This window comes from Staurois parvus, unplaced genomic scaffold (genome assembly GCF_062004578.1).
Source record: "Staurois parvus isolate SC_StPar_1 unplaced genomic scaffold, SC_StPar_1.0 ptg001589l, whole genome shotgun sequence".
Taxonomy (NCBI): Eukaryota; Metazoa; Chordata; class Amphibia; order Anura; family Ranidae; genus Staurois; species Staurois parvus.
In genome coordinates, this window is record NW_028319385.1 from 169,818 (window position 1) to 179,185 (window position 9,368).

At 52.5% G+C, this 9,368-nt stretch overlaps 1 protein-coding gene across 4 annotated transcripts in view; it reads left to right on the forward strand.

The window, feature by feature from the left end:
- RAB11FIP4 (RAB11 family interacting protein 4) overlaps positions 1–5,387 on the forward strand; it is an 85,215-nt gene extending 79,828 nt beyond the window's left edge. For all 4 annotated transcript variants that reach the window (XM_089662923.1, XM_089662924.1, XM_089662925.1 and 1 more), the window contains 2 exons: positions 1,017–1,160; positions 1,620–5,387. In XM_089662923.1, the coding sequence (XP_089519049.1) occupies positions 1,017–1,160; positions 1,620–1,736 (261 nt within the window). In that variant the 3' untranslated portion in view covers positions 1,737–5,387. The remainder of the gene's footprint in view (positions 1–1,016; positions 1,161–1,619) is intronic.
- The last annotated feature ends 3,981 nt before the right edge of the window (positions 5,388–9,368 follow it).

The window sequence follows — 9,368 nt, forward strand, 5'->3', positions numbered from 1 at the left end:
ACTGTGATCTGGGGGGGGGGGGGACTGTGATGAGGACCCTGATGTAGGGGGCAGACTGTGATGGGGACCCTGATGTAGGGGGCACTGTGATGGGGACCCTGATGTAGGGGGGAGACTGTGATGGGGACCCTGATGTAGGGGGGAGACTGTGATGGGGACCCTGATGTAGGGGGGAGACTGTGATGGGGACCCTGATGTAGGGGGGAGACTGTGATGGGGACCCTGATGTAGGGGGCACTGTGATGTAGGGGGGGGGAGACTGTGATGGGGACCCTGATGTAGGGAGGAGACTGTGATGGGGACCCTGATGTAGGGGGCACTGTGATGTAGGGGGGGGGACTGTGATGGGGACCCTGATGTAGGGGGGACTGTGATGGGGACCCTGATGTGGGGGCACTGTGATCTAGGGGGCAGACTGTGATGGGGACCCTGATGTGGGGGCACTGTGATGTAGGGGGCAGACTGTGATGGGGACCCTGATGTAGGGGGGGACTGTGATGGGGACCCTGATGTAGGGGGGGACTGTGATGGGGACCCTGATGTAGGGGAGAGATTGTGATGGGGACCCTGCTGTGAGCAGGGGGATTGTGATGGAGACTCTGATGTAAGGGAGGACTGTGGTGGATTGTGATGGGGGGGACTGTAATTAGGGGGACCCTGATGTAAGAAAATGGGGGACCCTGATGTAATGGAGGGTTAGGGGGACCCCGATGTAAGGGGGGGCTGTGATGGGCATTTCTTATGTTCTTTCTCTGTTGCTCTGAATCCTGTTTTGCTGATTTTCCAAAAAAAAAAAAAAAAAAAAAAAAGCTTGAAGGAAATCTTTCATTTGTATAATTTCATTCATTTCTAGAAGTGATATTTGTGATACTTCCAGCGCGGTCCTCGTAGTGAACAGTTTGGAGACTCACAGTACTCACTCATTATGCCAATACAGGGTGGCAGTTCCTGTGATACGGACCCTCCATTGTTGGGTCTCTGTCCAACCAATTTGTAACCTTGTGCTCCTCTCCCAGGACAACCAGAAGCTCCGGGACCAGAACGATGATCTGAGCGGGCAGATTCTCAGTCTCAGCCTATATGAAGCCAAGAATCTCTTCTCCACTCAGACAAAGGCGCAGTCACTGGCAGCCGAGATTGACACCGCCTCGAAGGACGAGGTAAGATGGCCGTCTGACGGTAGAGGCTGGAGACAGACATTTGGCTCTTCCTCGCCTCTATAAATATTGGTAATGATATCACTGCTGTACTCCAAGTCTCCTATGAGGCTCAGTCTTTAATTTTCTTGGCCTCCCACATACTAGGTAAGGTGGAGGTGCTGCCCTCTAGAGGACTTCTTCAAAATCCTTGTCTGGGTTGACCTCTCCCCAGAATGCTATGACATGACCCCTTCACAGAGGTAGTTCTGTTCCAGAATTCTGTTTTTTTTTCCTGGCCTGGAGGGGATAGCACCACCCAAATTTAGAGGATCCACTCATATCTTTAGGTATAGGGGCTGCCCCCTAGAATCCTTAGTTGTGGGCTCCCCACTGGTATAGAGAAGGCAAATGTTGGGTGTTTGGGCCACAAGGAACAGCCAGGTTCAATAATCAATTTTTTTTTTTCCATTTTCCTTTCAGTTGATGGAAGCTTTGAAGGAACAAGAGGAGATCAACCTGCGTTTGCGGCAATACATGGACAAGATTATTCTTGCTATCCTAGACCACAACCCCTCCATCCTGGAGATCAAACACTGACCAGCTCACCCTGCTGACACTCCTCATACTCCATTGACTGTCCTGTCCTTGTCTAGGAATAGGTTTTCTAGAGTCCATGTCCTTGGTAGAGTTCTCCTGGGACCAGTCTCCACACTGACCTCCATGCTTCCCCTCCAAGACACTTTAAGACTTGACGCTGCTACAGTACACCTGGATCAAACTGGAAGAACCTTGTATGACTGGGAAGATGGGTGTCGTGGCTCAGGCCTGGATCAAACTGGAAGAACCTTGTATGACTGGGAAGATGGGTGTCGTGGCTCAGGCCTGGATCAAACTGGAAGAACCTTGTATGACTGGGAAGATGGGTGTCGTGGCTCAGGCCTGGATCAAACTGGAAGAACCTTGTATGACTGGGAAGATGGGTGTCGTGGCTCAGGCCTGGATCAAACTGGAAGAACCTTGTATGACTGGGAAGATGGGTGTCGTGGCTCAGGCCTGGATCAAACTGGAAGAACCTTGTATGACTGGGAAGATGGGTGTCGTGGCTCAGGCCTGGATCAAACTGGAAGAACCTTGTATGACTGGGAAGATGGGTGTCGTGGCTCAGGCCTGGATCAAACTGGAAGAACCTTGTATGACTGGGAAGATGGGTGTCGTGGCTCAGGCCTGGATCAAACTGGAAGAACCTTGTATGACTGGGAAGATGGGTGTCATGGCATTGTGGGAAGACACCGGACCATGATGTGACTACCTCTCCTTGGACTTTATACTCTGTTTGAAATGAATTGTGGGACTCGTTCAGACTGGTGTCTCCAGAAAAGATCAAAAACCACATTGCAGCTTTCACTCCTACCAGGAGGAGCGGGCCTGTGCGTCATGTGAACCCTTCCTCACCTGAATTACTCCACACTCCCCAATGATCACATCACCATACCCTCCTTCTTCATCATCTGACAAACCCTTTACAGGGGTCTCCACTTCCCTTGCTGGATATTTCATTATGTGGAAAATGCAGCAGGAGCAGTGAGACTCTGATGATGGACACAACTATAATCTTACTGTAGGAAATCCATCCCAGCAGATGCCGTTATAATCCACCGAAGACTGAAATATTGCTGTCTGGTAGGGTGATGCTATAAATGACAGCTAAAACTAAAATACACCTGTACAAATATTATGGGAGAGGACCCGGTGTACACCACACAGACCTGTAATATGGGAGAGGGGACCCGGGGTACACCACACAGACCTGTAATATGGGAGAGGGGACCCGGGGTACACCACACAGACCTGTAATATGGGAGAGGGGACCCGGGGTACACCGCACAGACCTGTAATATGGGAGAGGGGACCCGGTGTACACCACACAGACCTGTAATATGGGAGAGGGGACCCGGGGTACACCACACAGACCTGTAATATGGGAGAGGGGACCCGGTGTACACCGCACAGACCTGTAATATGGGAGAGGGGACCCGGGGTACACCACACAGACCTGTAATATGGGAGAGGGGACCCGGGGTACACCACACAGACCTGTAATATGGGAGAGGGGACCCGGGGTACACCACACAGACCTGTAATATGGGAGAGGGGACCCGGTGTACACCACACAGACCTGTAATATGGGAGAGAGGACCCGGTGTACACCGCACAGACCTGTAATATGGGAGAGAGGACCCGGGGTACACCACACAGACCTGTAATATGGGAGAGAGGACCCGGGGTACACCGCACAGACCTGTAATATGGGAGAGAGGACCCGGGGTACACCGCACAGACCTGTAATATGGGAGAGAGGACCCGGGGTACACCGCACAGACCTGTAATATGGGAGAGAGGACCCGGGGTACACCACACAGACCTGTAATATGGGAGAGAGGACCCGGGGTACACCACACAGACCTGTAATATGGGAGAGAGGACCCGGGGTACACCACACAGACCTGTAATATGGGAGAGGGGACCCGGGGTACACCACACAGACCTGTAATATGGGAGAGGGGACCCGGGGTACACCACACAGACCTGTAATATGGGAGAGGGGACCCGGTGTACACCACACAGACCTGTAATATGGGAGAGGGGACCCGGTGTACACCACACAGACCTGTAATATGGGAGAGGGGACCCGGTGTACACCACACAGACCTGTAATATGGGAGAGGGGACCCGGGGTACACCACACAGACCTGTAATATGGGAGAGGGGACCCGGGGTACACCACACAGACCTGTAATATGGGAGAGGGGACCCGGGGTACACCACACAGACCTGTAATATGGGAGAGGGGACCCGGGGTACACCACACAGACCTGTAATGTGGGAGAGGGGACCCGGGGTACACTACACAGACCTGTAATATGGGAGAGGGGACCCGGGGTACACCACACAGACCTGTAATATGGGAGAGGGGACCCGGGGTACACCACACAGACCTGTAATATGGGAGAGGGGACCCGGTGTACACCACACAGACCTGTAATATGGGAGAGGGGACCCGGGGTACACTGCGCACAGACCTGTAATATGGGAGAGGGGACCCGGTGTACACCACACAGACCTGTAATATGGGAGAGGGGACCCGGGGTACACTGCGCACAGGCCTGTAATATGGGAGAGAGGACCCGGGGTACACCACACAGACCTGTAATATGGGAGAGGGGACCCGGGGTACACCACACAGACCTGTAATATGGGAGAGGGGACCCGGGGTACACCGCGCACAGACCTGTAATATGGGAGAGGGGACCCGGGGTACACCGCACAGACCGGCAATATTCACCAGAAGAGGAGGGTAGAGGACCCTGCACACAGACCCCCTCCAGTCCTCCTGGGGGCTGTATATAGAAGCGGCCAGTATGTTTCAGTACTGAATGTATGACAGATTTTCCATGTGCAATGTTGAGTTGACTGGCGCTGTGCCTTCCGCCCGTACACCGCCACCCCATATGGTGCCATCCTTCACTGCCTTCCGCCCATACACCACCACCCCATATGGTGCCACCCTTCACTGCCTTCCGCCCGTACACCGCCACCCCAGATGGTGCCATCCTTCACTGCCTTCCGCCCGTACACCGCCACCCCATATGGTGCCATCCTTCACTGCCTTCCGCCCGTACACCGCCACCCCATATGGTGCCATCCTTCACTGCCTTCCGCCCATACACCACCACCCCATATGGTGCCACCCTTCACTGTATATATGTAAATAAATGGACATTTCTACACTTTGTGCCACATTGATAATTCCAGAAATCTTCTGTTCTTTCTACGGATAGGTGGTGTGTCGTGTCGGAGGGGCGTAGTGAAAGGCACACTGGGAGCCCACTACAAGTGATGTATTGGGGTGTTCTGGGGGGAGGGTACCAAATGACACCCTCAGATTTATCCTGAAATTCTGTAAATAAAGTTCATTGTGTCCCTGGCCAACTGCTGTCACCTGAACACTGCAGCCAATGGGTTGGGGAGGGGCTCTCCGCACCTTGTGATGTCACCAGTGACACGAGCAATATGTTCTTGTCACCGTGTACAGGTACGCTTTGGTACCCATGATTCCTGCCCACCCCTTTATAGATGATTGCACTAATGACATCACAAAGTGGGCGGGATGTTAATGAAACACGCCCCTCCGACATTTCTGAATTGTGCTATGTTTACAATTTGTGTAAATAAATGATTTGACTTCTGTCTGGTCTCTGTGTGCTTCTATATATTGTGTGTGTGTGTGTGGGGGGGGGGGGGGTCCTATCACATGTATAATGTACAGTATGGGGGGAGGGTCCTATCACATGTATAATGTACAGTATGGGGGGAGGGTCCTATCACATGTATAATGTACAGTATGGGGGGACGGTCCTATCACATGTATAATGTACAGTATGGGGGGAGGGTCCTATCACATGTATAATGTACAGTATGGGGGGAGGGTCCTATCACATGTATAATGTACAGTATGGGGGGAGGGTCCTATCACATGTATAATGTACAGTATGGGGGGGCAGTCCTATCACATGTATAATGTACAGTATGTGTGTGTGTGGGGGACGGTCCTATCACATGTATAATGTACAGTATGGGGGGGACGGTCCTATCACATGTATAATGTACAGTATGGGGGGGACGGTCCTATCACATGTATAATGTACAGTATGGGGGGAGGGTCCTATCACATGTATAATGTACAGTATGGGGGGGACGGTCCTATCACATGTATAATGTACAGTATGGGGGGGGGTCCTATCACATGTATAATGTACAGTATGGGGGGGACGGTCCTATCACATGTATAATGTACAGTATGGGGGGGACGGTCCTATCACATGTATAATGTACAGTATGGGGGGGACGGTCCTATCACATGTATAATGTACAGTATGGGGGGAGGGTCCTATCACATGTATAATGTACAGTATGGGGGGGGTCCTATCACATGTATAATGTACAGTATGGGGGGAGGGTCCTATCACATGTATAATGTACAGTATGGGGGGGGGGACGGTCCTATCACATGTATAATGTACAGTATGTGTGTGTGTGGGGGGGGCAAAGTCCTATTAGGGTGGAGGCGGGGGGGGGGCAGACAACATCCTATTAGGGTGGAGGCGGGGGGGGGCAGACAACATCCTATTAGGGTGGAGGCGGGTGGTAACAAAGTCCTATTAGGGTGGAGGCGGGGGGCAGACAAAGTCCTATTAGGGTGGAGGCGGGGGGCAGACAAAGTCCTATTAGGGTGGGGTAAGGTGGCAGACAAAGTCCAGTTAGGGTGGAGGCGGGGGGCAGACAAAGTCCTTCTAGGGTGGGGTAAGGTGGCAGACAAAGTCCAGTTAGGGTGGAGGCGGGGGGCAGACAAAGTCCAGTTAGGGTGGAGGTGGGGGGCAGTTAAAGTCCTTCTAGGGTGGAGGCGGGGGGGCAGACAAAGTCCAGTTAGGGTGGAGGCGGGGGGCAGACAAAGTCCAGTTAGGGTGGAGGTGGGGGGCAGACAAAGTCCTTCTAGGGTGGGGTAAGGTGGCAGACCAACAAGAAGCAGACAGTGTAAATATTGATAGGAATTTGAAGGGTCATTAGTAAGGCCTTGTTCACACTGGCTTCAAAATGTGGCATTGAGGACACTTTTTCAAAGCACTCTGAATGCCAATCAAAGCCCCGGCACTAAATAAAATGGTCACCTTACAGTCCTGTTCACACGTTGTGTTTGTTTTGCTTCAAACATTATCCCCCACCTCTCTTTCTTGGTGCTTCTGCACAATCCAAACGCACACGTTCCTGCGTTACAAATGGCGGTGTGTATATCGGGTGCTGCAGTGACCGTCGTCTGGAACAGAATCAGCGAGGGAGAATGTCACCAGCACACCGAGGATCACCAATACGGGGCCAAATGTTTTAATGAACGATCACATAGTTACAGCAAGGCAACGTTTGGGAGTCACGCAGGACCCCTTCATCAGGCATGTGCCAGGACGCCCCGGGAAACCAACAACCGAGCCGGAAAGACGTCACCCGCAGTCAGTCCCAATTCATGTGTCTATATTCTGGGAGTGTGTGGTGCAGACGTCACATCTGCTGTGTAGTGTGGAGCAGCAGGAAGGTGAGCGGGGTCCGCATTGTGGTGGAGCAACTAGCACATGTCACACATGGTGTGAACTGTGGGAGCAATAGGGTGGGAACCAGAGAGAGAGGAGAATCAGCAAACCAGAGGAGGTACGGAGTGGGAGATCAGCAGGAGAGAGGGTTACTACTAAATTGGGGGTCAGCAGAGGCGGGGGTTACTAATGAGTTGGAGATCAGCAGAGCTGGGGGTTACTAATGAGTTAGGGATCAGCAGAGGCGGGGGTTACTAATGAGTTGGAGATCAGCAGAGCTGGGGGTTACTAATGAGTTAGGGATCAGCAGAGGCGGGGGTTACTACTGAGTGGGAGATCAGCAGAGCTGGGGGTTACTAATGAGTTAGGGATCAGCAGAGGCGGGGGTTACTACTGAGTGGGAGATCAGCAGAGCTGGGGGTTACTACTGAACTGGGGGTCAGCAGAGCTGGGGGTTACTACTGAGTTGGAGATAAGCAGAGCTGGGGGTTACTATTGAGTGACAGATCAGCAGGGTGGGGGTGTTACTACTGAATGGGGGATCAGCAGAGCTGGGGGCACTACTGAGCGGAGGATCAGCAGAGCTGGGGATTACTACAGAGTGGGGATCAACAGAGTGGGGGATAAGTAGAGGTGGGGGTTACAACTGAGTGGGGGATAAGTAGAGCTGGGGGTAACAACTGAGCGGGGGACAAGTAGAGGTGGGGGTAACAACTGAGCGGGGGATCAGTAGAGCTGGGGGTAACAACTGAGCGGGGGATAAGTAGAGCTGGGGGTAACAACTGAGCGGGGGATAAGTAGAGCTGGGGGTAACAACTGAGCGGGGGATAAGTAGAGCTGGGGGTAACAACTGAGTGGGGGATAAGTAGAGCTGGGGGTAACAACTGAGTGGGGGATAAGTAGAGCTGGGGGTTACAACTGAGCGGGGGATAAGTAGAGCTGGGGGTAACAACTGAGCGGGGGATCAGTAGAGCTGGGGGTAACAACTGAGCGGGGGATAAGTAGAGCTGGGGGTAACAACTGAGCGGGGGATAAGTAGAGCTGGGGGTTACAACTGAGCGGGGGATAAGTAGAGCTGGGGGTAACAACTGAGCGGGGGATAAGTAGAGCTGGGGGTAACAACTGAGCGGGGGATAAGTAGAGCTGGGGGTAACAACTGAGTGGGGGATAAGTAGAGGTGGGGGTAACAACTGAGTGGGGGATAAGTAGAGGTGGGGGTAACAACTGAGCGGGGGAACTGCTGAATGAGAGTACCAATGAGCTGGGGTTCTACTGGGTCCCTTTAAAACAAATAGAAAATGAAGAAGTTTCAGAAAGCATGAGAGAAGCATTGTCAAGGATCTGTCATAGATCACCCTGTCACGTGTCCCCCACATGCCACGCCCACAGCGACTAGCTAACCGTGACACACGCGTGCGGCCGTGACAGGGTGGTAATGAGGGGATAATAAAGGGATTTACACTTAAATATCTCAAACCGTATATAAGATCAGCCGTGATACACTGTCACACCCCGCACTACCTCTGCCCACCACCAGATGGAGACTCCACTCCAATCCAGCTGGTCGGCCACACACTGGCAGATATGATCTTACATACAACCTGGTGCCCTGATTAGAGTTGAGGACCAGCTTAGTAATCACACCCTTCTAAAGGTCCCTCCAGGTATCCTAGCTTGAACCCCGGTGTTATCACCCTTCCACTGTCCACCCCCCCCCCACACCAGACGCACCACAAAGGTAGCCTGCCACCACCCAACAGTATATCCGCAGAATGGTCTGTTGAGACACCCCACACACACAGATCTCCATCTGGCAGATCTGTTACCTTTACAATCTGCGTGCAATCTGCCCACACACAGTGCAGTTGCATACAGATTGGCAATGAGCTGACCGAGCGTTTTAAAGGCACTAAAATACAATACAATCTCATCTCTCCAATCTAATCCCTCCAATCTGATCTCTCCAATCTGATCCCTCCAATCTGATCCCTCCAATCTGATCCCTCCAATCTGATCCCTCCAATCTGATCCCTCCAATCTGATCCCTCCAATCTGATCCCTCCAATCTGATCTCTCCAATCTGATCTCT